The sequence below is a fragment of the Gobio gobio genome, assembly GCF_949357685.1.
Source record: "Gobio gobio genome assembly, chromosome: 20".
NCBI lineage: Eukaryota > Metazoa > Chordata > Actinopteri > Cypriniformes > Gobionidae > Gobio > Gobio gobio.
Window position 1 is genome coordinate 14499423 of NC_137113.1, and position 23669 is coordinate 14523091.

Consider the following 23669-nt stretch of genomic DNA (forward strand, 5'->3'; position numbering starts at 1 on the left):
TACGAGCTTTGGCAGCTATGGCGTCTGTGCCCTGTCTGCTGATTTGCAACCCGCCGAAATAATATCGGTGAAGAAGGGGGACCTTCGAGCGGTTCGCCATGGACTGTTCTAGGATCAGTAAGGTTTAAATACGACTCTAACCATAGAGCGGTAAGTAAGAATACTGTCAGTAACTTGTGTCTGATTCAAGGTTAGCGTTCGTAACCAGAACAGTCCGAATAAAACGGTGGTCTGGACGCATTTTAGCACACGAATACGGTGGAATATCAAGTTTCAAACACGATGGTGGCTTTGGCCTGTCCTACTGTTGATCAAAACAAGTAGATTATCATTCCTCTCAAAGTCAACACTGACTTATGCAGGCTTTTTGTGTATAAGCTTTCTCTTTATGTGAAATAGACGCAACATTATATCACATACTCATACTTTATCAAATGCATGTGTTGCACCCCAATTTTATTTACTGGGTAGTTTTAATGCTCAGAGCGTGGAAGAAACATACCGTCGCGCGCTCACATGCACGCGCTCCAAAGTTCAGCCGTCTCTCGCAGAGGGGACGCTGTCAAAAATAAAATGTCATGTGGGCTCACGTTCTCACTTGTAATATATTTGACGAAATATATGATGATTAATGTTGATGTACATCATCAATGTAAGCATAAGGTCATGAGAAATCCTCTTTGTTCTGTCTCTCTTTTTTTTTTTGCGAGATTTTTTTTCTTTGGTAATATCTATTGGGACAAAGCACGTAAAATGCTACAAAAACGCAAATTCAACAAATTTAAAGAAATTATTTAATTTGTGGACTGGAAAAATAATAAATTCTGCATTTGTTTGACTATTTACAAGGTTTGGAAGGATTTAGAAACCCAGCAGCTAATGTTAAAAATATGAAATATCTTCTTGTGGCATTAAAAATTTATTTTTGACAAAATATAGAAATGTCTGAAATTCTGCATACTACCAAAAAGGCTATAAAATTGTCAAAGTTAAATGAAAATAATTGTAAAAAAATCAAGTCATCATTAAATGAAAATTAACTATGATTTAGTTTCCTTTCCTAATACATGTTCCTAAATTTGCATTTGCATAAGTTTGCATTTATAAACTTTCATCAAAAATGAGAAACTTGGCTCTTATTTTTCAATCCCTCCCCTCTCACCACCTTTCATATACTTGTATCAATCCAATCGATTGCTGATAGTTAAATTTGAATATCCTATTTCACTTCACGTTACTTAAGTGTTGACCTGTTTGAAAAATATATATAATATATCTGTTTAACTACACATTTTTTATATTTTCTTCTTTGCTAGATACAAAGTTGCATTAAAAAGCTGATGGTCATTGTGCTGTTGAGAGGCTAAAGATGGATCCGTCTGCAGGTATGCACATGAACGTTCCCCAGAACAGTGATATCGTCCACGTCTCTGTCGGTAACCCCATTATAACCATGTATCAGCCGCAACCGCAGCCTCCAAACATCGCACAAATCATCTCACAGCACGTGGTACCTCAAGAAGTCTCCTGTCATGCTGTACCACACACGGTCCCATCGCACATCCACATGCCAACTCACATCCAGACTCAGTCACATATCCAGCCTGCTCCACATCTGCAGACCCCACCGCAAGGCCATATGGAAACACAGGCTCATATTCAGACCCAAGGCCATGTATCAACACAATGTCCATCAGAAGGCCAGAGTGCCGCATCCTCTCAAGATGGTGCAGTGAACTCTCTGCAAGTCCCTTTTGCAGAGGTAGCCTCCCTGCTGGACCCTAACATGAAGAGCTCAAAGGCTCGCAAGTACCAGATCCTTTACGAGGAGGTGAAGAGGAGATTGGAACCGCCTGAGAAGATGTCTCTCCGCTCTCTGGCTGCCTACACAAGAGTGAGTCGAGGTCCGGCTAGTAAGAAAACACTCTTAGAGTCTCTAAATGTCTTTGGACTGTCACCAAGCACCAACACAGCAGTGTCCAGTTCCTTTTCCAAACTAACTGAAGGTAAGTGGCCCATATACTTGGAGAAAAAAAAAAATATTCCTGTTGAGAATTCATGTTGTTCCAAACCTGTAAGACTTTCTTTCTCCTGTGGAACATAAAAGAAGGTATTTTGATAGTTTTAGTTTTTCGGACATTGTTTCAGACCCCAAGGCATTTACTTACATTGTTTGGGAAAAAACACAAAAACTATCAAAATCCTGTTTTATATGTTCTGCAGATTAAATAGTAAGTCAGACAAGTATGGAACAAAAAATCATGACCACAACATCAAATGAATATAGACACTAGGTTGAAGCAAAATAATTCTACATAACTACATGCCTTTTAATTATTTTCAGGTGACACAGCGGCCCTTTGCAAAGACATGAAGGATTTTGCACTGCAGTATGTCGATTATGAGAATATGGCTAAACAGTTGCTACCTGAATCAAACCAGGTGCAACACTGGTCAAAAATCATTGAAACAAGGTAAAGTACTATTAGGCCCGTAGAAAGAACAATAGGGTGTGTTCACACTTGGTTGGCATGTTAGATTCGATTAAAACAAACCCTGGTGCGATTGTTCTGTTAGTGCGGTTCATTTGAATAAGTGTATACGCTACCTTCCGAATCCTGGTGCGCACCAAACAAGTGGACTGAGACTCTTGGTCCGCTTGTTTGGTGCACACCAGGGTTCGGATGGCAGCGTTCATACTTATTCAAATGAACTGCACTAACAGCAATCGCACCAGGGTTCGCTTCCAAACAAACTGTAGTGCGGTTCGAATGAAATATGAACGCAACACGGACCAAAGACATATAAACAAACCAAAAACAGGACCGGATGTCACTAGGTACAACCCTAAAAAAGACAGAATGCTCAAGAATATGATGAGAATATAATGATTTTTCTCGTCATGGTCGTAATGTTGTATGAGTCTGGAGTCTGAACCGCGTGTCCTTGCAGTAGATCTTTGTTTATGTGTTTGACGGAGGGATTCCTGACACTGTTTTGACTCCTTTACACATTTTATTAGCTCTTCACAAGTTCTCATCTGAGCTCCACCATAAACCATCATATGTACGCACACATACAGCAAGAGCATTTAGCCCAGAACTCAGCATTGTTTTGGCTCTTCAACAAGTTCCGTCGCAAAATACTATATAAGTCATAAAGGCCTTTTTGTGTGTGTGTATTTTTAGGTTCGGTGTTAAAAAATGACAGTGTGAACCAGCATGAAAACGCATCTTTTTCTCTCCATTTTTGCCTTCCGTCCACCCTAAGATAGCGTTTTTATTCACAAAAACGAAGCTTTTTGAAAACAATGTTTTCGCGTTGTAGTGTGGACTGTGAAGACGGAGGTATTTGAATCCTGTGACGCACATTGAACCAATAGATATGTATGTTTATATCGCTATTATGTGCTGTTCACGTTCACACAGTTGCTAAAATATGTTACTTTGCACACTTCATATCAGTCCAAGGATGACAGAAAATGTACTCGCATTTGCTGTACTACGGGAAAATATAAGAGCAGTTGCGTTTTAGACCAAACATAATAAGTGAGTGAGACCTGGACGCATCAGTGAATGGTGAGATATTTTGCTAAATAAAATGATCCTGCCAGAAGAATTGCGTGAGAACTTTATGATGTCTGTTTCGTCTGTAGCTATCATCTCAGTGAGCTTTTATGTGTTTATGCATGTGCAGTAATGGGAATTTGGCGTTTTCTGACGTTTCAGGGGGGATGAGAAACTTTTGGAAAACGCTTGAAAACACTATTGTGGATGGAGAGCATTTTAAAACGAAAACTCTGTTGTTTAACCCTCTGGTGCTCTTCGGTCATTTCTGACCGGAAAATTTTCTGTTTTGAAATTTTTTAAAATCACTGCTTCATCAGAATGATATGAAACTTGGTGACTTTTCTACTATTAGGTATGTAAACACACAAAAACATTGGGGTCATGATTCAAGCATGCTAAGGGGTCGTAAAAAAAATAGTCCCACTTGACAACATAGGAAATTAATGGGAAATCTGCAAAAACACAAATTGACAGAAAAAAAATCTATATTTCTAACAACAACAAAAAAAATCTAAAACTTTATAATAAATAGTCTTTGAGATGTTTTAAATATATATACAAATCCATCAACAACAAAAAAATCATTAAATGTGTCCTAAACAGAACTAGGGAATTCTCAAGCCTCTCCATAGAGTGATTACACCCATGGTTGCATGATTTCTAAAATAATTCCAAAAAAGGGCGCTAATCTGCCTTCAAAATTTTTTTTTTGAAGGCCTAGTATCTATTTTAACCTGAAATACTGCAATAATACAAAAAAAGTGTATAATTTTAATGGCAAAAATAGACCATAATTATTGCATAAATATTAAAAAATACCATCAAATAATCTCAAAATAGAAAATTAAAAAGAAAAAAATATTATTGAAGAAAAATTAATTGCATTGGTTTTACTGGGGTGGAGGAAGTTTAATGTTTAGATGTCTAAACAGTGCAATCCCTAAACGAAGAGCACCAGAGGGTTAAATCTATCCGGATTAATGTATTATCCCGACCAAAAGAGCCAAGAGAATCGAACTACAAGTGTGAACACCCAAAATAGTTCTGCATTGATTCAAAAAGTGATTTTGTTTTTGTTTTTTACTGTTAAACAGGAACTATCTAGAGGAGATGCGGAAGATTTTTAACGACCCTTTGAATACCCGCTTGTTCTCCAATGTTACTCATGGTCTTGGTAACGGCATGATGGATGTGGCTCTCGATATCATAGATACCGTCATCGACCGACAAATCCGAATCCTCTCAGGGAATACGGACCCCAAACCCGAACCTCCAGTGAGAAGGATTCGGAAACGCAACCGCAAGCCTAAAGCCGCCACGGAAGATGGCAAACCTAAAGAAAAGGGCAAAAGGGGACGGAAGAAAGGGAAACAGATGCGGCTGGATTCTGTTGTTCCTGAGGTTCAACAGTCCACAGAGATGGAGAGCAGTGTGTTAACGCTAGTCTCTGTAGGATACGAAACCATATCCAGTGGACTCAACCCCAGCAATGCTGGTCTTGCGTAATGTCACGTGTCTGAGAGGCACACAGAGACACTGTGAATTCTGAGTGCAAAAATCTTTTCATAAAAAATGTTAGTTTTATAAACATTAGACTTCTCTGAAGACTGATTATTTTCTTTTCCTTTTTCTCACTATAGTCAATCAAGAAAATATCATGGGTCTGAGAGTGTGTTCGGCTGAGATGTTTTGATTTAAACATTACCAATCACATGTCACTCTTAACCTTTTGTTTTGTTGTTTGTGGCAAAAAAAAAACAATGTACACAAACAATGTATGCTATTAAAGTAGCATGCAAGCAATTTTTTTCCGAGCACTATGTCGTTTTCTCATGAAATTGATCACAATATCAGTTTCTGTTAGTCTCATTTTAGAATTTTATCTCTAAAATGTTCTTTATTTCTGTTGTACTTAATCTTACAATCTCCGAGCAATTTAGTTTGACTATGGACATATCTTCTCTTGGACATTGTTTGATATTTCAGACTATTTATTTCCTTTTTCTGTTTGTGTCTGATCGTGTATGTGAACGACTATAGCCTGTACTCGGTAAGTTTTGCAGATTTCTCATATGCTTGTATTAAAAGCATTACATTTTTTTAAGCAATTTGTATATCTATTACTTTTTTTATTGCTTTGCAAAGCAAAGAAGTATCCACTCTAATTCAAATGGCTGAAATGTATCAAATATATGAATTGCAATTTCTATTGCTTATAATTATGGTTTGTGATTTGAACAAACTCTAAACCTTAAGTATTACTATTTGGAGCGTTACTTATCTTGCACACAACCCAGAAGCAATTACATAGCATGTTATCATTTATCTGTTTTATACATCCTCTCAAATATTAATAATAGCTAACTCTTTTGTTTTCAATTATGTTCAGTTCAACAGCTTTGTTATCTTTTGTATTTTCACAAAAGATTTCCACCACAAAGCAGCTTTTCTGAATCCCTGGCAAGCATGCAGAGGAAATCCTCACCGTGGAGTCAGTTTTGTAGCTGAGCCAATGACATTGTTTGTCTGTTCCACTCTCTCTTCTGCCCTCTCAAGGAGACATTCGATGTGGGCGTGCTGCAGTTTACAGTGTCACCTACAGGCGGCCTTTCCACTGTGAGGCATTTGTTAGACTGAGGATTTGGAGTGCATTAGTGAAGGTCTAAATCAGAGTGGAGAGACAGGGATTGAGAGGAAGAAAATAAATGAGTGAGTGAGTGAGTGAGTGTCGGAAACATACATGTATATACAAACCGGACAAGAGTGGAAAGAAACGAAGCAAGTGGGGGGACACAAAAAATATATAGAGATACAAAGCAAGAGATGGAGATGTGTGAGATTTTAGAACTGAAACGCAGTCTAGACTGTCATAATCTGGGACACGAGCAGTGCTGAGAATTAAACGGGTCATCACAACCTCACATGGACAAGATGGGGGCCAGTCGTCCACTGCCCAGCGTGCCCAGGGGTAAGTAACAGCAGACACAACACAATAGAAAGACTGCCTGAAGGATGTACACTTTTATATACATTTTCTTTTCTCTCAGATCCATTAAGTGCTGCAATAGAGGCCATCAGTGTGAGCACAGAACTCATTGAGGAGGAACTAAAACCTTATTTGGACACAGTGCTTAATGTTGCCATTGAAAGAAGTGAGTATTTCATGTTTTTGTTATATATTTTAGGATTTAGATGATTTATTTGGCTGTCAAATGTTTAGAACCTGAGGAGCTGGATCAACAATGTACCTGTAGTTGTATTGTGCACATGTGTAACTAAACACTCAAGTTATGTCTAACTAAATGTCTAAATAAACTTGAGAAAGAAGTGAACATGTCCCTGTGGACATGTATAGTACTAATAATAATATTTTGTGACATTTATGCATACATTAAACCTTTAGAAAGTAGTTTCTTTAAAAAATAAAGTAAAATGAAAAAGCTTGCTTGGACTAGTTGGATGCAGAATGTGCCAGCACTTCGTGTGAGATCTGAAAGCTGCTTAGTGTGTATTGCAATTACACTTTGGCTTTAGACATTACTACTTACTATCATAAGTTGTTATGCATCTTTTTTTGGAATACTCGATTTTGATTGGTCAATTGCAACACTCTTAGGTCGAAAATTATGCATAAGGACCTCCAAACTGTTTCCAAATGTTTCTTTTGTAGCTATGCTAGATTCATGTTTTTTGTATTTCTCTAAATCTCTTTCTTCTCGCATATTCAAATAATTAAAACTTAAATCAATGTTTCATATGTAAAAAGCAGGATAATTAACTGTCTGATTATGTACTGAAATGATACAATATCCTGTCCAGGCTTATTTTACTATTAATGACCAGCTGACTGTGCATTATCCCTCGCATACCACAAATCATTTGGGCATAGGTGACAAACCATACTAAATATGTCATCGATGGTGGCTATGAGAAGGATACGCAACTACGAAAACAGACGCTCTAATCCGCATTTGTCTCTGTGAGAGCCATTGAGTGACAGGAACGATTAGCTAGACTGCTCACTTGTACACAAGCATCCAGATGGCCAGCTGCGAGTGACCTCTGTAATTCGTGGAAACATCATTTGTTCATTTGTTTACATGTTTACTCGGGACAACTGGATAATGGTCTAGCTTGTTTGAAACAGTTGATACAATTTGTTGGTCTTTCAGAGGGATGGATTTGTAATGTACAATACCGTACAACTGTTTGTGTCTGTACAATTCTGTTTAAATTGAATTTAAACAAGGTGTCCTTGTTACAGTGTAATTATACATTTAAGTACTCAGCTACATTATTAAACAATATGTACTTACTATAGGGTTATGGTTAGGATTAGGGTTTGTTTTGGGTTAGTTGCATGCAATTATGCGTAATTTCCCGGGTGAAAAATATGTACTATTGAATGCATTAAAATGCACTTGAGTATGTTTTTATTACAATACAAATATACAATAATGCATTTTTAATACATTTAATAGTACGTCTTTTTCACAAGGGCACTGTAAAATAAAGTGTTTCTTACATTTTTTGTACTTTTATTTAACAAAGAAATCATGAAGACATTTATAATTTTACAAAAGATTGTTCAAATGAATGCTGTTCTTAACTATATATTCTATTCATCAAAAATGTCAAGTTTTCAAATAAAATATTAAGCAGAACTGTTTTTAGCATTGGCAATAAAATCAGCATATCAGAATGATTTCTGAAGGATCATGTGACACTGAAGACTGGAGTAATGATGCTGAAAATTCAGCTTTACCATCTCATGAATAAATTACTTTGTAAATTATATTAAATTAGAAAACAGTTATTGTTAATTGTAATAATATTTCACGATATTACTGTTTAACTGAATGCAGCCTTAGTGAGCATACAAGATTTATTTTAAAACAATAATGCATTTTACTGACCCCAAACTTTTGAACTGTAGAGTATCTTGATTGTTTAGAATGATAGTGTTTTCTCTGCCCTAGAGAAAGGCATATCCGAGCAGGTGGTAGAAAGCGGGATTCTCCCTGTTATTGCTCAGATTTTAAGAAGGAAAAGCACGCTCACTGCTCACACGGCCAGACTAGTATCTGAACTGGCTAGAGATGGTAAGAGCACATGTTTTATGTACCAATATAATGTATGTGTTTGGTGGTGTATAGTGTAACCTTTAAAATTCTTTCATTAATTACTCACCCTTGTGTCTTGTATAGTCCATGTGACCCCAGTGGTTCAACCTTAATGCTATGAAGTGACGAGAATACTTTTTGAGCACAAAAAACTAACAAAAATAATGACTTTATTCAACAATTTCTTCTCTTCTGTATCAGTCTCTGATGCTTCTGCGTCAGCATCACACGCATGCATCATGGTGCTCACGTGAACTGCGTCAGAGACTGACACAGAAGAGAAGAAATTGTTGAATAAAGACATTTTTATTTGTTTTTTGTGCACAAAAAGTATTCTCGTCACTTCATAGCATTAAGGTTGAAACACTGGAGTCGTATGGACTATTTTAACAATGTTTTTTACTACCTTTCTGTGCCTTGAAAGTGGTAATAATGGGAGGGGGGGACTCTCGGATTTCATCAAAAATATCTTAACTTGTGTTCCGAAGATGAACGAAGGTCTTGCGTGTTTGGAACGTCATGAGGTTGAGTAATTAATGAATGAATTTTTTAGGTGAACTGTCCCTTTAACCTCAGGTTGCTGGTGGGATTGTCCCTGTGATAACTTTAAATTGCTGTGGATAAATTGCAAATCTTGAAAATTATGGAAGCTTTTTTCATAAATCAAGTGCCTTGACATTTAAAGGGTTAGTTCAGCCAAAAATGAAAATTCTGTCATTAATTACTTACCCTCATGTCGTTCGACACCCGTGAGACCTTCGTTCATTTTCAAAACACAAATGAAAATATTTTAGTTGAAATCCGATGGCTCAGAAAGGCATCCATTGGCTGAATGCACTTTACACTCTCAAGACCCATAAAAGGTACTAAAGACGTCGTTACAAAGTCCATATCACTACAGTGGTTCTACAATAACTTTATGAAGCGCTGAGAATAGTTTTTGTGCACAAAAAAACCTAAATAACGACTTACATGGTGATGACCGATTTCAAAACACGGCATCATGAAGCTTCGAAACGTTATAAATCAGCGAGTCGAATCATGATTCGGATCGCGTGTCAAACCGCCAAACTGCTGAAATCGCGTGACTTTGGTGATCCAAACCTCTGAATTGACTTTTCCCCACCCCTTTATTTCCACTTTCAAGGCACAGAAAAGTTGTTAAAATAGTCCATGTGACTCCAGTGTTTCAACCTTAATGTTATGAAGCGACAAGTATACTTGTCAAAAATGACTTTATTCAACAATTTCTTCTCTTCTGTGTCAGTCTCTGACGCTGTTCACGTTGAGCACCACGACGCATGCGGAAGCATCAGACAGACACTGATACAGAAGAGAAGAAATTGTTGAATATAGTCATTATTTTTGTTATTTTTTTCACAAACATTAAGGTTGAACACTGGAGTCACATGGACTATACAAGACACAAGGGTGAGTAATTAATGAAATAATTTTAATTTTTGGGTGAACTAACCCTTTAACTGTATACTTATAATTGAGCACTAAATCTATTGATTATTCTATCATTTCTTCTTTAGCTCCAGTGAGAGAGCAATGCTTTGAAACGGGCATTGTGTCTGCCCTTGTGACCTTACTACTAAGCCAAGACCAGGACCTTCTCCTTCACGTTAGCCAGGCCATCGCCAGGATCTGCTATAACAGCAGTGAGTGGACCTGAACTTTTGCTCTTTTCTTCTAAACCATAGTTTTTAAAAGCAGAAGGTATTAGTCGTACTTTAGACTCCGGTTTTAATTACATTTGAAGCCCCCTATTTGCGATAACATAAGTATTGACCCCCAGTTTATCTGTATCAGAGGCGATTTTAGGATTTCCGCCTGAAACCATGCATCTGAGATGATTTTGCTCAGAAGAGTGGTTTCAGAAAATTGTTTACATATTCATAAAGTTTCACTTTTGTATTTCAATGGTAATGGTGGTGTATTTGGCTGCCTTTTATAATGATTACGCTGGAACAGACGTTGTTCACATTAGAGATAGAGAAGTGGAGCTTTCAAGAGCTGTGAGTGAACATTGAAAGATAATATTTAATGTCACAAGCTGAATAGCTCATGGGAGCTGCTGTTTTTAGAGAATTTGAAGAGAGATCACATCATATTTTTAAAGGGATACTGAAACTGAGATATGTCATTTTTTTTACTCACCCTCATTGTCATTGTCATTGACATTCTTCTGTGAATGAATGTGTGAATTAATTCCCAATGTGTGTTTGGTTCCCAATATTCTTCAAATTATTTTGTATTCTTCCGCAGAAGAACGGAATGCATACAGGTTTAAAACCATATGAGGAATTTTCATTTTTTGGTTGAGTATCCCTTTAAGAGGCTTACAAATTCATTGCAGATTTTTAGGGGGGCTGAGATGAAGAATAGGGAGCTAAGTAGAACCAGAACCATATATCTTGACGCTGACCCTGGAGTTTGGGATATAAGTGTGTGCTTTCTTGTCAGACTTACAGCAAGAGCGAATCCTGAGTCTCGGAGCTGTCCCACGACTGGTGTCGGTTCTTCTCCAGCACAGTGAAAATGAGGCACTACTGAGCTCTTGTCTTCTGGCCCTCTGTAACCTGGCCGACATGGGCGAGGAGGACGGCTCCATGCTTTCCTGGGAGGAAGGGGCAAATTTCGGAGAAGGGGAACGTGTTTTCCGCGGCACCTCGCGTTACTGTTTCGGCCTCTCTTCTGCTGTGACGATGGTCAGGCTGAAACGGTGGACTAACGGCCAGTACTCTGTGGCAGTAGAAGTGCTTCAAAGGTGCTCCACAATGCTGTGGGGCGCAAACAACAGCCACCAGACTGGACACCGCTTACCGAACTTTGGCCACCTGGGCAGCTGCCCCAAATTGTATAAAGTTATCAAATGCTCAGTGAAGAACATCCCGAGAAACAGGAATCTGAGGGCAGCAGTGCTTCATACCCTCTTGTGAGGCTTCATCATAGTGCTTTTGGACATATTAATGAGCGTCTGAGGTGGCCTAAACAGGTGATCTGGTATAAACCACATCCCGACATTTAAGGAGCTCATTTCAGCCATTTGAATTAGAGAATGGATCTGAAAGCAACACAAAACTGAATATTACTGCTCTCGGTTTCCTATTGCTAAGGGAACCAATGGAGAGCCAGAATCACAAGCCAGGTCACAAGACACGTTGTGTCCAGGCTAGGCATGTGCCGGTATCACATTTTCATGTTGCGATTAATTGCTGAAGCTTTTATCACGGTATACGGTATTATCACAGTATTGAAATAAGGTGCAAAAAAAGTGTTGTCATACTACAACAGATTAAATCACTTTCTTATAACAAAAGAACCAAACATTTAAATGCAATAAAGCAATACACAAAAATGTATAAAGTAAACAAATATTTAAAACAGATTAAAGTGCAAAAGAATTATAAAGAACAATAGGTATGCTGAAATGTACATTTAACTAAGATTAATACATGCTTTAGAAGTATTTTTCATTGTCAGTTTGTTAATGAATGAACTAATGTTAAAAACTGGAGCCTTGTAAAGTGTGTGATTGAACAACAGTCAGAACATATTCAAACAATATCTAGGGCATGTCATTTAGTCCAGATTAAAATATAAAATGCAAGTTTGAAAATGAATAGCCTTAAGTCTTTAAGTATTATGTATTAGGTTATGTGATTACTGGAGAAACGGTCTGCATTTCTGCTGTTCCGTCAGCGCCCTCCTCATTCCGCCATGTGCTCGGCTCATGCACGGTCTATTTACATCAGTGTGTGTTCCTCTTTGACGTGTTTTTCATTTTTAAACGGTTGATGGGTAAAGTATTCTTAAAATTCATCCTAAAAATTTGAATAATTTGTAATAAATAATTATTCACGGTATTTTGAAGTGCCCACGATAACAATATTGTGCATGTTCATTATTGCGGTATATCGTATTACCGTTTACCGGCACATGTCTAGTCCAGGCAGTTTAAGTCTTAGATGCTGGCTGTGTAGAACATGAGAACAGTTGGACGCCGAGCTGCAATCTGCTAGCCTTTCTGAACTCTGTGATTAGTCCATAAGAGGCCTTACAGTAGTGGATTATCCAGACCCAGTGTTCAGGGTCAGAGCAGCTACACTCACCCAGGTCTCAATATGCAACCAAGTTGCAAAATACACCAAGGGAAATAGAATTGTGAATTATGTTTACAAATTTGATCAGGTTTACACATAATTGTGTTATAAATTTCAGTCGGTTTGATAACTACAGAATAACCATGAAAAAAAGATTGCCTATACCCATATTACATGCATGTAGGTGCAGCAGGAGTGGGGGATTTCAAACTGTGTGTAGGGTTCCCACAGACATGGAAAAAGTTCAAATATTAAGGGAATATTAATATTGTGTGACCTAGATTTTTCTTTTGTGTAGAGTAAAACTGGCTCAAGCTACACTACCGTTCAAAAGTTTGGAGTCTGTAAGATTTTTAAATGTCTTAAAGAAGTCTCAAGAATAAAGAAATCTCACCAAGTTTGCATATATTTGATTAAAAGTACAGTTAAAACAGTAATATTATGAAATATTTTACAATTTAAAATAACTATATTCTATTTGATTATATTTTATATGTGCAATTTTATTCCTGCCACGGCAAAGCTGAATTTTCAGCATCATTACTCCAGTCTTCATTGTCACATGATCCTTCAGAAATCATTCTAATATGCTGATTTGCCATTTTAAGAAAGATTTCTTACTACTATCAATGTTGAAAATGGTGGAAACCAAAATGTTTTTTTTTATTAATAGAAAGTTCAAAAGAGCAGCATTTATTTCATATAGAAATCTTTTGTAACATTATAAACGCTGCCACTTTTGATCAATTTAATGCATCATTCATGGATAAAAGTATTCATTCCTAAAAAGAAAATACTTGCTGACCCCAATCTTTTGAACTGTAGTGTCCGGTTCTTTGAATCATTCTTTTGAATTGGCTCTTTTCAATGAATCAATCAAACTGAGCGATTCAATAGCTATCCCCATGACCCTACATACAGTAGGACAAGAGGTTTGGAAAATGGATGGGTGAATGCAAATCAGTCTGAATACAAATTATATTTTAAACAAAATCCTTATCCATTCATCACAAACAACTGGAAAGGTAATGGAAATTCATGGATCAAACGTGTGAAAGTGTGGGAACCCTGTAGTACAACTGGACTGTATTTTTACCTCCACAATTATTCTAATGGGACTGTTATTATTTTTAAATTATGTAATTACAAGCAAGCCTCATTCACAAATGTATGCTATCAATAAACCTTTTCTTTTAACTTTGTTTAATTCCATTAGATTTTTTTAACATCAGCCTTGTTCTAAAAAAAAACAACAAGAAAAAGTCTGCCATTCTTTTCAAAGAGAGGGAGGTTGGCATTGAGTTTGTTGCATGTTGTCAGCTGATCCCAGTGGGTGCCATTGCCTGACCAGCTCCTGTGGTTTGCTGACCATGTCGTTCCAGTGTTCCAGTTCTCTGCCCCTTGCATACATGAACGGCCCAATGACCACAATCCCCAACAACACTGCCATTAAAAAACAGACACACTCAGTAAAGAGGTGACAGACATTTTTAATGGTGCCTAAAAAATGTCTTAATTTTTCTAATTACATATATTATCAGTATAACAATTAATTCATAATTATTAATTCATTATTCGCTATGATCAGCACAAAAATAGTGTAGAACTTGAATTGTGTTATTCATTTTACATCACATTTGTTTGTTTTAAATATTTCTGAAATGTACATTGTTCTTCTTTGTAACCAATATTGTTTGTAGCATCAATATTGTTATTGTAGTATTATTTATATATTATATTTTGTATTTATATTTGTATTAGCTTTTAATTGAATATTTTCAGTTTTTTGTTTATATTGTAGTTTCATTTTTAATAATTTTGTCATTTTTTTAAGCTCTTATTTATGTCCAGATAGTAATTTTAGTGCTTTATCTAATATTTTTCATCTAATATTTACATTTTATTTCAGCTTTATTCTAATATTTCAGCTTTATTTCAATTAACAAAATTCTTTCTAGTAGTTTTATACTTTTAATACACATTATAAAATGAATATAATGCTTTGTTTTGCATTCATAAAATGAATATAATGCTTTGTTTTGCATTCTGTTATTTCTGTATTAATAATAGCAGGACAGTGCAGGAGAGTGGTGCTCTGTCGCCTTGGAAATTATTGATTGACAGTTACCAGGTTCCTTTGTGCTGGGCTGCTGGAGCTGCAGGGTCAGACAGGCTGTGTCCAGCTGCATGGGGAGGAGTCTGAAGCTAAGCCTCTCATTAAAGGATGGATCGTTTCCTTTTGCCACAGAGGTCCACTTGTTTCTCACCACCTGAGTATGTATCTTCAGAGAGACCTGAGCACACACACCTGTACCATTCATTTTACATGTGAGTTAAAGGTGCAGAGACTTCTTGCAACTGCATTGTATTCTTTATTACTCTGTTTCTCACCTGCATCACTGGAACACTGCAACCCTCGTGCTCGTAAAACAACCACAGTGAGGCGGTGTAGAGACTGATTGTAGTTCAAAGACACCTGAATGTCACCATTTTTTGAGAGGGGCTACAATAGCAGAGAAAAGCACACATTCAGTACCTTTAGCACAGCACTCTTTTTCACAAAAATGTTCAATTAAAGGTGCACTATGTACAATTTTCTCATTAAATTTCCCAAAACCACTAGGCCAATGTTATATATTTTGTTCAGTTGAGTACTTACAATATCCCAAATATTTCCAACTATTTCTAAATCGTGAGAAATTGCTATTTTAACCAAGGAACAGGGACGTTTGAGGGAGTCGCCTGTTGATGGGGTCATATCTGTGTTACCCTCGGTTTCTGGTTTAATTTTGCAGAAACAAAATTATTTTTAATTATTTATAATTTTGTGTCATATAGCAGGAAGTGGCGCTGGCGACTTGTTCATGATAAAAGTCCCGCTGGCGACTATGCCATAATAATAGAACAGTCCCACTGCTTGCGAGGCATGTGTTCCGTTCTTCTTATTAACAATCGCTCAGCTCCCACAACACTCGGGCCTGCTCTGCTTTATACTACAGTAACGTTAATAATCACATCCATGAACATTATTTCTGCCCGAGTCCTATCCCGATTATTTCCCACCGGCTGTGAGATGAAGACACCATTGTCCCAGGATTCTGCGCTCACACGTGGCGTCATCAAACTACGCCTTTGTTTTGAACAGGCGACATCCAGTGGATGGAAAAGTTACATAGTGCAGCTTTAAATTGATGGCACATCATAAAATGAAAATTCTGTTTTCCACCCTTACTGTATGTCATTCCAAACCTGGCTGGTTTTCTTTTTACTGTGCAAATTCAGGTTTGGAAAGACGAGAGTAAATGATGACAGAATGTTCATGTTCGAATGGATAGTTCATCCAAAAATACAAATTCTGTCATTATTTACTCACCCTCAAGTTGTTTCTGTCTCCTGTTGAACACAAAAGAAGGTATTTTGATGATTGTGGTTAACCTAACAGTTTCTGGCCCTCATTAACTTCCATAGTATTTGTCAATGGGGAACCCCAACTGTTTGGTTACCCAAATTCTTCAAAATATCTTCTTTTGTGAAATAAACTCATACAGGTTTAGAAGGTGAGTACTTGAGGGTGAGTAAATGATGACATAATCCTAAGATCCATTAAAGTATCATACTTGATCACTTTCATTGTCCAGATCCCTCCATTGCACTTTGCCTGCTGCCTCCTTTATTTCAGAATGACTGAGGGGGATCAGGACTTGACCCACTAGATGGTGCTTCTTCTGATGGTCCACAGTGTACATGTTCATGTTCAGAGAGCACTGGTCAACACAGCTATTAGATACCTGTTACAAGGCATAGGAATCTGGTTACAGGCCTTATTTTGACTATACACCACCCAAAAGTTTGGGGGTATTTTTTTTTTTAATTTCTATTCAGCAAGGATGTATTAAATTGATCAAAAGTTACAGTAAATACATTTATAATGCATTCATATTTAAAATAAATGTTGTTCTTTTGAACTATCCATCAAAGAATCCTGAAAAAAAATGAATCACAGTTTCCTCAAAAAATATTAAGCAGAACAACTGTTTTCAACATTGATAATATGAAATTTTATTTCAGCACAAAATCGGCATATTAGGATGATTTCTGAAGGATCATGTGATGCTAAAGACTTTTCCATCACCAGAAATAAATGACTTTTTTTTAACTGTAATATTTTACAATATTCACCCCCATCAAATAAATGCAGCTTTGATGAGCATAAGAGACTTCTTTCAAAAACATTTTAAAAATCTGATAACACTTAACTTAAAATTATTTTATAATGCATTGTAGGGTCCCATGAGTAATTGTAACCACATAATACATTATAATACTTTGATACGCCTTTAGAAAGTACAATGCATAAAAATAACAAAAAGACAAACAACCAGTTTCAGATGTAACCATGTATCTCCAAATATTATAATCAATTTGGTTGTAATCATTTATGAACAGATATAATTCATTATAACTTAAATTATAAATACCTTTATAATGCATTATACATAAAGTTTTTTTTAAGGTTGGAATTAATGTGTGAGGTAAAATCAACAGCTTAACTTTTATTGAACCCAGAAAATTCCTCTAAGCACTTTATAGTGATTCTGGCAACCTGCTAACAATGGCCAATAGATGGAGACATCAACTATGAAATGTCTTCTCTATTTTCAAGAAGTTTCTCCATTATTTAGGACAAAAATATTTTTGAAAATGAATCCACAAACTAATCATGAAACATTAGTCCAAAGCACTTGAATCTTAATCAAATGAGGAAGATTTTGCCACATAAAGAGCAACCATCTTAGATTGCTGATGTTTATCAGAAGAGACTCTACCTGAAACACAAAGGTGTCGTTAAACTGCGGATGACATCCTTTCCGTCGTGCTTTGGCCTGGCGGTGTCGTCGGTCATCAGACGGTAGCAGCTGCAGTTTGACCAGCGTGGCATTACTCTGGCACCGAACCGGCAGGTTAGCGGCACGGAGCAGAGACACCACCAGCTGCTCTCTCTCCTGCTGGTACCGCACAGCGAACCACAGACGAACAGCCGAGCCATTGGGAAGGGCCCATTCACTGGGTTCCTCTGGGAGCTGGTACAGGTCTGGCCTTATGCTGCCCAGGGGAAACCAACCTCAATAACCACATAGAGCAGAACGAGAGACAGTCAAACAATTCTCCTTATACTTTCTTTGTATCATCGTTTCTGACATCAAATGCCTTTATTCCAGTCATGACATACTCCCTACTGTTAGAGAGCCTCGCTGGGTGTGCAGATCCGAATGGAGTTCCCATTCCTCAGCATACTCTCTTCCCTCTTTCCCCTCGTTTAATTGGGATGTTCTCTTGAATTGAGGAGGCACGAAGAAAGAAACATCACCTGAGCTGTGAAAGTTCAAATAATTCAAGAATGCACCTCAATCCGCAACGGAAATGTTTGGTGCCAAATGCCACACGTATTAAAATGTGTGTATATACTCTGATCTGGCATAACATGACTACTTTCCTAAAATTGTGTTGGTCCCCCTTTTGCTGCCAAAACAGCCCTGACCCGTCAAGGCATGGACTCTAGACCCCTGAAAGTGTGCTGTGGTAGCAAGATGTTAGCAGCATATCCTTTAAGTCCTGTAAATTGCAAGGTGGGACCTCCATGGATCGGACTTGTTTGTCCAGCACATCCCACAGATGCTCGATTGGATTGAGATCTGGGGAATTCGGAAGCCAAGTCAACACATCAAACTTGTTGTGCTCCTCAAACCATTCGTGAATCATTTTTGTTTTGTGTCAGGCGCATTATCCTGCTGAAAGAGGCCACAGCCTGTTTGATCGGACCACACGGGCCAGCCTTCGCTGCCCACGTGCATCAATGAGCCTTGGCCGCCCATGACCCTGTCGCCTGTTCACCACTGTTCCTTCCTTGGACCACTTTTGATAGACACTGACCACTGCGGGAACACCCCACAAGAGCTGCAGTTTTGGAGATTCTCTTACCCAGTCGTCTAGCAATCACAATTTGGCCCTTGTCAAACTCACTCAAATCCTTACGCTTGCCCATTTTTCCTGCTTCTAACACATCAACTTTGAGGACAAAATGTTCACTTGCTGCCTAATATATCCCACCCACTAACAGGTGCCGTGATGAAGAGATAATCAGTGTTATTCACTTCACCTGTCATAATGTTATGCCTGATTGGTGTATGTATATATATTATAATTTTATTATTACTATCATTTAGCCTATTTTATTGAATTATAATTTAATTAATAAATATAATAAATAAATAAAATATGAAATTAATACTACAATAATAAAATGTAAGATAATAGAAAATAGAAAGAAAATAATAAAAACATGAGAAATAGAAATAATAGAAAATAATAGTAATAATTAATAGTATACATTTTATTTGGAAATATAAATAAGTTAATAAATAATTCAATAAAATAAATGATGACAATAATATAATATTTGGTTCGCCTTATACATTGCAATGAATGATACAGTATAAATCTTAAATTATTGGCATTTCTAGACAAGAACAACTGTTATTTACCCATAGCTGCTGCTCTGTGATGTCTGAAGCACTGGAGTGATGCATCGTGGGATTGTGGGGGTGGTAGGTATCAGTCCCCTATAGAGCGTTTGAGATCGCCTCTTCCTCCACAGTAGATAGACTGATAGGCCAAACAGCAACAGGAACAGAAATGCTGCAGACAGTCCACAAGCCAGTGCTACAAGTGGATCTAACGGCAAAGACACAGAGTAAACTCAGCTGACGGCCACCATTGCAGTGTTTCATACAACAGAGAACATGGCTTCGCATTAACTAAACCTGCTGTGTGACACCATTGGACAGTCTCTTTCTCTCATGCCTTTTAAATAGACGTGTCAAGTGTCTTGTGTCAACACACTTTAGTGGAGACCTGCATGCAAGCGGTGGAGCACATTGTGTTTCTGCTGCTCAAGAAACAGTATTTGTAGGAAAAACAACCTGTTTTCTCCCTTATGGTAAGGGAGTTACTGTTACCTTAAGGAATCCAGTGCGGGTGGACCAGAACTTTGTAACAGGTATAGTAGTTAATTTAATACAGCTCATAGTTAAAAAATTTAAAGTAAAACTTACAGAGAATAATTAATGATATATTTAAATATATTTGAATTACATAATTTTTTTCATACAATAATACTATAATGTTAAGCTTGTTTGCTTTCTTGATTAATCAGTGCTACAAATCATTACTTAAATCTTCTAATCACAGCAAGTCTTAAAGAGACAGTTGACCCAAAATGAAAATCCTGTCATTGTTTACTCACCCTCATCTCATTCCAAATCTGTATGATTTTCTTCTGTGGACCATATAAGAAGTTATTTTGAAAAATATCTCAATATTTTTAGTCCATACAATGAAGGTCAGTGTCTGGTGTTGTGTTGTACCCCACTAACTCAAATTCATCCTTTAAAACATCTTATCTTATGTTCAAATTATGACAGAATTTTCATTTTTGAGTGAACTGTCCATTTCAATAAGATTTGTCATGCACAATGGTCTACAATGATAACTCCTGGCATCTGTAAGCTAAACCGGTGAACTTGTATTAATTTAAGTGTGTTTAGCAGCACACTCATATTGCGCATTCTAATGGCACTTTGTCTCACTGGTCAATAATTGTTCAATTGCACATGAAGATTATTAGTGTACAGGGGGTCAACCATATGTTCCGCAGTGGCTAATGGCATATCACGTTATCACGAACAGAAACACATGTCGCTATGACAGCACTAGACCCTCATGTCTGAAGAAAGCTTTGGTGCAACTAACATACATAGTGTGTAATAACGTGTCTTATTTTAAGTCACATTAGATGACAGAGCACTGATTAAATATTTGCAGCCTGGTTAATCAAACAATGTCTGTTTGTCTTAAAGATCCACTATCACATATATCTGTGTAAAAGTATATGGTTTGTCCAACTGTTTCCAATAATCCTCTACTCACCAGCCATGGATGGCCACAGTCAGTCTAACTCCTAACTGAATAAAGTGTCTTGCTCTCTCCAATACAGTCAGTGTGAATCACCAATCAGCGGTTTCCCATTTTGCCCAGAGGCCGTCTCATTGGCACTCTTCCTGATGTCCCACTGAGAGTAAGCTGTGGCTCCTGACAGCCTGGTCACCCTACAGTGCACTACAGTCCCCCTAAGGCTCCCCAGGTTAGTTAATCAACACCGTACGCTGGTTTAAGCAGGTGACCGATATGTGCTCTGCCAGTTGCAGTATTTATTTCTAAACAAACACAAAACCTTGATGCAGTGCAGTGAGCATACAAATCGCAAGCTAAATGGACTTCCAACAAAAATAACTATTGAGGCAATTGTTGAAATCTAGTTCTGAAATTTAGATTTTAACATGTTGATGTTGCTTCTTACCCTTACTTTATGGAGCCGCCACAGGGCTCATAGACTGTGGTTTAATAACTACAGATTGAATGTTACGGTGTCCACAGGGCCTAGTTTGCATTCACTAGGCGTTAATGAATAACTCTTGGACAACAGGGGAAGTTTATCAAGGCTGTGATCAGGCAACACGTCTGCTGTTCCCACAATACATCTAAACGTGGTTAACTTGCATGGAGTTTCAAGACATTCGATTGCAATAAAATCACCCGTTACTTACTGTAAATATCATCTTAGATATAGCAGAAATCTTAATTTAGTCAATTCCAATAAATTTTTATGCGTTTAAGTGAATATATAATGTTTGATCTTGTCTGTTAACTACTAGCTAGTGCATGTTAGCACTACTCTAACACATAGGATGCGTCCCAAATCGCATACTTCCCTATAGTAGGTGAAAAACAGTTTGAGAAAAGATATATGTCGGAATTCACAGTACTGATAAAAGAGTAGGCAAAAAGTACCTGGATGACCTACTTTCTCTGGTGAGATTCTGAAGTGTGCATACAATGGACACCTCCCATGAGGCCACGGGAGAGGATTTGTGAATGGCAGTGAAGTGATGCAACTGGCACTCACCCTGTGTCCCAATGTGCATATTATCTCTCCTAAATAGTATGGGAGATTAAAATATGTGTGTCCCAAAGCATAGTATGTTAAAAAGAGTAGACCAGAAGTCCCCGATGGTCTGCTATTTCCGGTAAGTTTTGTAGTGAAAAAAGTGTGGATCCGTGCACACTCTGGCTAATACTGCCCACAAGCCATTGCGCTTTAGAGGAGGATTTAGTTCAGAATTACAAAAGTGTTCAAAAAAACAAAGCAAAACAAAACAATGGTTAAGTACAGAGGTTTATATAAAGGGGTTTGAGTGACTAATAATCAACATTTAAGCTGATAACATGTATTTATTTAATGTTATCCATGTTATATTTAATCTGAAACAACAATGTGAACTTTTATAAAGATCCGTTTGGCTATTAACTTATAAATCCATCGTTATGAGGAGAGTCTCCGCATGAAAGACCGGCGACTGGCAGATCAACGTACTACTACATTTCTCTCCGATATGGTAGGAAATGAAATGAAATTAAATGTGGAGGATGTTGACTGTGACAAGATGATTGACAGGGCAGTTTACGGTGACAGGATGCGTGTATCTAAGCGACAGAGAGCAACAGTTAAAGACCAATTTTATGACATGATAGTATGTCCCAAAGATTGTGTACTCTTCTGCTACACACTCTAAAGTATCTTTTTTTTCTTTACAAAAAGAGTACATACTTTTAGGGCATATATATAAGTAGGCGAATTAGGAAGCACATCACACTGGTAGGTCGTGTGATAAGGGCAACATGGTGAATGTAGTATGCCAAGATCATAGTCATACTACATGCATTCATACTATATAGTACTGTACATACTTTTTAATAAAATAAAAGAGAGATTTTGGACACAGTCATATACATGTTATCTAGTCCCATGCAAAGCACGCTGGGAACCCAGACCAGTTTCAGTTTATGTCAACAAAAATGTGTTAAAGTAACAACAGATGGTTTTATTAAATTTTCATTTTGCAAAACCAGACTGCTCAATGAAGTTAATAATAATAATAATTATAATAATAATAATAATTTGTTACATTTATATAGCGCTTTTCTAGGCACTCAAAGCGCTTTACATAGAAGGGGGGAATCTCCTCATCCATCACTAATGTGCAGCATCCACCTGGATGATGCGACGGCAGCCATATTGCGCCAGAACGCCCACCACACACCAGCTCATTGGTGGAGAGGAGACAGAGTGATAAAGCCAATCGTATATATATATGGGGATGATTAAGAGGCCATGATGGACAGGGGCCAATGGGCAAATTTGGCCATGATGCCGGGGTTACACCCCTACTTTTTATCGAAGGACCACAGCGAGTCAGGACCTCAGTTTAACGTCTCATCCAAAGGACGGTGCTTGTTACAGTATAGTGTCCCCATCACTATACTGGGGTGTAAGGACCCACACAGACCACAGGTTGAGCACCCCCTGCTGGCCTCACTAACACCTCTACCAGCAGCTACCTAGTTTTCCCCGGAGGGCTCCCATCCAGGTACTGACCAGGCTCAGCCCTGCTTAGCTTCAGTGGGAAACCAGTCTTGGGCTACAGGGTGATATGGCTGCTGGCCAAGTTAAGATAATATGTTCAAGTTAAAAAACAAAACAAAAAGCTTAAAATTAAAATTAAACAAGCTGCAAAATATGTACCATGCATACTATATAGGCCTACTGTATTGTATCTTAAAGTAATGCAACATTTCTGTAAGAAATAACTATATTGAATGATTTAAATGGATAGTTCACAGGGAAATGTATATTTTGTCATACTTGACTTACCTTTGTGTCATTTCAGACCTGTATGACTTTCTTTCTTCTG

At 37.5% G+C, this 23669-nt stretch overlaps 3 protein-coding genes across 6 annotated transcripts; 2 read left to right on the forward strand and 1 right to left on the reverse strand.

Moving 5' to 3' along the window:
- Window position 1: 1 nt before the first annotated feature.
- LOC307116833 (uncharacterized protein) lies at window positions 2-5786 on the forward strand. The gene is made up of 4 exons (XM_079801267.1): window positions 2-150; window positions 1317-2006; window positions 2345-2474; window positions 4664-5786. The coding sequence occupies exons 2-4, from the start codon at window positions 1370-1372 to the stop codon at window positions 5073-5075; spliced, it is 1179 nt and encodes a 392-aa protein (XP_079657393.1). The 5' UTR covers window positions 2-150; window positions 1317-1369; the 3' UTR covers window positions 5076-5786.
- Window positions 5787-6193: 407 nt separating this feature from the next.
- On the forward strand, window positions 6194-14042 carry LOC307116835 (rap1 GTPase-GDP dissociation stimulator 1-B). 2 transcript variants are annotated; one of them, XM_079801269.1, is made up of 5 exons: window positions 6194-6537; window positions 6617-6721; window positions 8549-8671; window positions 10231-10356; window positions 11162-14042. In XM_079801269.1, the coding sequence occupies exons 1-5, from the start codon at window positions 6492-6494 to the stop codon at window positions 11635-11637; spliced, it is 876 nt and encodes a 291-aa protein (XP_079657395.1). In that variant the 5' UTR covers window positions 6194-6491; the 3' UTR covers window positions 11638-14042. The 2 variants fall into 2 exon arrangements, with proteins under 2 accessions (XP_079657395.1, XP_079657396.1); XM_079801270.1 differs by lacking the exon at window positions 8549-8671 and having other exon boundaries at window positions 6218-6537; window positions 11162-14005.
- Window positions 13436-20994, reverse strand: syt15 (synaptotagmin XV). 3 transcript variants are annotated; one of them, XM_079801264.1, is made up of 8 exons: window positions 20788-20994; window positions 19344-19533; window positions 18032-18174; window positions 17628-17923; window positions 16419-16589; window positions 15193-15304; window positions 14930-15109; window positions 13436-14244 (listed from the first exon to the last, which is right to left on the reverse strand). In XM_079801264.1, the coding sequence occupies exons 1-8, from the start codon at window positions 20792-20794 to the stop codon at window positions 14078-14080; spliced, it is 1266 nt and encodes a 421-aa protein (XP_079657390.1). In that variant the 5' UTR covers window positions 20795-20994; the 3' UTR covers window positions 13436-14077. The 3 variants fall into 3 exon arrangements, with proteins under 3 accessions (XP_079657390.1, XP_079657391.1, XP_079657392.1); XM_079801266.1 differs by having other exon boundaries at window positions 13975-14244; window positions 18032-18134; window positions 20788-20978; XM_079801265.1 differs by lacking the exon at window positions 18032-18174 and having other exon boundaries at window positions 13769-14244; window positions 17628-17904; window positions 20788-20980.
- Between the last annotated feature and the right edge of the window lie 2675 nt (window positions 20995-23669).

Excerpts from the sequence above, each read along its gene's own strand:
- LOC307116833 (XM_079801267.1), top strand. The coding sequence starts at position 1,370 with ATGGATCCGTCTGCAGGTATGCACATGAACGTTCCCCAGAACAGTGAT. Across the intron at positions 2,007-2,344 it reads CTTTTCCAAACTAACTGAAG|GTGACACAGCGGCCCTTTGC; the intron begins GTAAGTGGCCCA and ends AATTATTTTCAG. Across the intron at positions 2,475-4,663 it reads TCAAAAATCATTGAAACAAG|GAACTATCTAGAGGAGATGC; the intron begins GTAAAGTACTAT and ends ACTGTTAAACAG.
- LOC307116835 (XM_079801269.1), top strand. The coding sequence starts at position 6,492 with ATGGACAAGATGGGGGCCAGTCGTCCACTGCCCAGCGTGCCCAGGG. Across the intron at positions 6,538-6,616 it reads ACTGCCCAGCGTGCCCAGGG|ATCCATTAAGTGCTGCAATA; the intron begins GTAAGTAACAGC and ends CTTTTCTCTCAG. Across the intron at positions 10,357-11,161 it reads CAGGATCTGCTATAACAGCA|ACTTACAGCAAGAGCGAATC; the intron begins GTGAGTGGACCT and ends CTTTCTTGTCAG.
- syt15 (XM_079801264.1), bottom strand. Across the intron at positions 15,110-15,192 it reads GCAGTGTTCCAGTGATGCAG|GTGTGTGTGCTCAGGTCTCT; the intron begins GTGAGAAACAGA and ends TGAATGGTACAG. Across the intron at positions 14,245-14,929 it reads GCCCAGCACAAAGGAACCTG|TGTTGTTGGGGATTGTGGTC; the intron begins GTAACTGTCAAT and ends TTTTAATGGCAG.